At 55.6% G+C, this 3,309-nt stretch overlaps 1 protein-coding gene across 1 annotated transcript; it reads right to left on the bottom strand.

Annotated features, from left to right (window-relative positions):
* Positions 1-2,457: 2,457 nt before the first annotated feature.
* GUITHDRAFT_155500 (hypothetical protein) lies at positions 2,458-3,290 on the bottom strand. Its single transcript, XM_005822306.1, has one exon. It carries the CDS (start codon positions 3,083-3,085, stop codon positions 2,816-2,818), a length of 270 nt encoding a protein of 89 aa, XP_005822363.1. The 5' UTR covers positions 3,086-3,290; the 3' UTR covers positions 2,458-2,815.
* Positions 3,291-3,309: the final 19 nt, after the last annotated feature.

The following is a 3,309-nucleotide window of genomic DNA, read 5'->3' as shown; positions in this document are numbered from 1 at the left end:
ATCGAGATGAAGATGAGGATCGAGATGAGGATGGAGTTGGAGTTGGAGATCGAGATGAAGATGAAGATGAAGATCGAGATGAAGATGAAGATGGAGATGAAGATGAAGATGAAGATCGAGATGAAGATGAAGATGAAGATCGAGATGAAGATGAAGATGGAGATGGAGATGAAGATGAAGATCAAGATGAAGATGAGGATGCAGACGGAGATGAAGATGGAGATGAAGATGAAGATGGAGATGGAGATGGAAATGAAGATGGAAATGAAGATGGAGATGAAGATGGAGATGGAGATGGAGATGAAGATGAAGATGGAGATGGAGATGGAAATGAGGATGGAGATGGAGGTGAAGGAGAAAACGGAGCAATGTCAGGAAAAGGATTACAATTACAACTTTCAGGAAAAGGATTACAATTACAACTTTCAGAGGAGGAGGAACAAATGGGCAAGGACGAGAACAGGGACAAGGACGGGGACGAGGACGTGGTAGAACAAGGATTGGGAGGCGGCGATGATACCATGAGGACAACCGAATGCACAGGAAAGGAAGAACAAAAGCATCTTTTCACCTCAAGCTTCTGTTGGAGTCTCTAGGAGGAATCCGATAGACACTGAGCAAGGAGAACTCAGGGGGTTTGATCAAATATTATCTTCCTCTACCTCCCTTCTCATCTGCCTTCAGCCCCCCATCCTTACAGACTCCCTGCCTGGATCCCTTCAACTGACCTGCATTCCCTTTCTGATTCAAACCTCCGCCCCTCTTCCTTCATCGCTCTCTCCCTCGCTTCTCCTCTTCCCTTGCCTGGACGCATCCTCCTTTCTTCTCTTTCATCCCTCTCCTCTCAACCTCAATGCCCTCGCTCCTATTCCGACTACACATCCTCTCCCTCATACCCAACCATGGGCTCCCCTCTCTACTTCAACGCTTCTCCTCCTTCTCCTCTCTCCTCTCCCCTCCTCCCTCCTCCCTCCTCCCTCCTCCCTCCTCCCCTCTCTACCTCAACGCTTCTCCTCCTTCTCCTCTCTCCTCTCCTTATTTCTTCACCTGCCTCTCCCTCCCCTTCACTGCCCTCCCTCAGTTGGGAGAGAGCATCTTTTCATCCCTCTACTTCTTCTCTCGTCTCCCCTCCCTACCTCATCTCTTCTCTCCTGTCCTACCCTCTCCTCTTGTCTCGTGCCCTGTCCGTTTCTCCCCTCATCCCTCCTCTCCTCTCCTCTCCTCTCCTCTCCTCTCCTCTCCTCTCCTCTCCTCTCCTCTCCTCTCCTCTCCTCTCCTCTCCTCCCTTCTCCTCTTCTCTCACCTGACACTGCGATGGATGAACAGGACATGGTCCATCCTGATGCGCAAGCCTGCCTCGGCCCCCGTGTGGACTAATGCTGAGGGCCGGGCCCCGCAGCCGCGCGGCACGGTGCCCCGGGGCCCGCCGGCCATCACCGGTTGCCCGGCGGCGGCCCGGACTCCCGCCGGCCTCGGAAGTCGGAGCGGCTGTCTCTGCCACTGAGACTGCCGGGGGGGCGCCGCCGGGCGGCGCCCGCCGGGCCGGGCGGGCGAGTCGGACCGTGGGCGCGGCCGCCATAGCCGCCGCGTTGCCAAGTTGCGGCCCAGAAGTTTTTCGCGGGGCGGCGGCTCAGGCTCGGATGATGGCATACTGAGGAACTTCCGGGCCGTACCGGGCCGTGACGGCCCGGTCTGAATCATGGTCGGACCGTCATGACAGTCACTGAGTGGACGTCCGGTGGCAGGCCGGGCCGTGTCACACGGTGTCGCCGTGACACTCCGAGTCATGGCAGTGTCATCGTCGGAGGCCGCTCAGGCGTAACAGCCGCTTAGTACTGTCTCAAGGCAAGTTGCCGGCCGGGCCGGATTCGGCGTACGGTCCCGGATCATCGGATCTGATCAGGATGATCCGGCGATGATCGCGGGGATGCCAGGGCGGCAGGGCCGGGCCCCGCGGCAGCCTGCTGCACGGCGTGGCACGGTGGCGTGCCGCCGCCGTGACGGTCCGATCACGGTGGCACCGTCCACGGTGGCGTGCCGCCGCCGTGACGGTCCGATCACGGTGGCACCGTCCACGGTGGCGGGCCGCCGCTTGCCGCGCGGCAGTGCCGCTGCAGTGCCAGGAGGGCCTGGACCGTCGGACTCGCCGAGCCGACCGTACCGCCCGGCCGCGCCGTTCAACGGTTCAACGGGGGCCGTGCCAGTCAGAGTCACCGTGGCACGGACGGTGCCTGTGTACTACTAGGGTCGGGGGCCGGCCGCGCCAGGCCCAAGTCCGCCCCGGCGGGCCCGGTACCGGGCCGGCGTTGGAACTTAGCCTGCGCGACTTACAGGCCGGGCCCATCATAAGAACCGCGCCCTGTGTACTACGGTTCTAGGCTTCGGAGCCTCGCGGTCACCGGGTACGGTACACACTCGGAAGAGACATGATCTCATCATTTCACTGACAGAGTCAAGTTCAATCGGTTGATGCCATTTCTTGTAATCGTACTTCCTTCAAAGCACTTCTTATCAAAATCTTTCTATCGTAGGAAGCAGCGAAAACAAAGAAGCAGATAAAGAACATTGTTACTGGATTGATTGCTGTGCAACTCGTCTTGTCCCATCTCTTCCCATATCATTCCATCCCATCTGATTCTATATCATCCATCTCATCACATTTACACTTTATTGCATTTTATCTGATCTGATCTGATCTGATCTGATCTGATCTGATCTGATCTGATCTGATCTGATCTGATCTGATCTGAACTCATCTCATCTGATCTGATCTGATCTGATCTGATCTGATCTGATCTGAACTCATCTCATCTCGTCAAATTTCTTTTCTTGATTCATCGTTCAGTGACTGTACTGTCTCCCTTTGGGTTTTCAGTCGCTGTTGCACTCCCAGAATGTTCCTCAGTGTGAAATCAGGATATTTTGGGAGAGATGCTTGCTCCATTTTCGTTGTTTCGTTCGCTGCAAGCAACTGCCTGCGTTTGTTGCCATGAGCCAAGAACAACCTGCCTTTCCGTTTCTGAATGCAGGTGTAGAAGTGAATTGTGAGGGGATGTTGCACCCTTATGGTAAATTCTTTTTCCATCTTATCTGACTTGGATTGGCCAGCACTGTACAGATTAATGTGACACGATGCCTTCCACCAAATCTTCACAGCCGCAGAGGTATCAAACGGGCCAAGAGAGATGGATTATTGCAAAACACTTGGTTGAAGTCTGGATACTGACAAAGTAGGTAAAAAATGCGCACGGTCCTTGAAATGTCGAGGGAGGGAGGGGGGGGTGGGACGGGAGGGGACGGAGGGGACGG

The sequence above is a fragment of the Guillardia theta genome, assembly GCF_000315625.1.
Source record: "Guillardia theta CCMP2712 unplaced genomic scaffold GUITHscaffold_127, whole genome shotgun sequence".
NCBI lineage: Eukaryota > Cryptophyceae > Pyrenomonadales > Geminigeraceae > Guillardia > Guillardia theta.
Note: the sequence above shows the minus strand (reverse complement) of the source record. Positions and strands in the feature narration are given on the sequence as shown.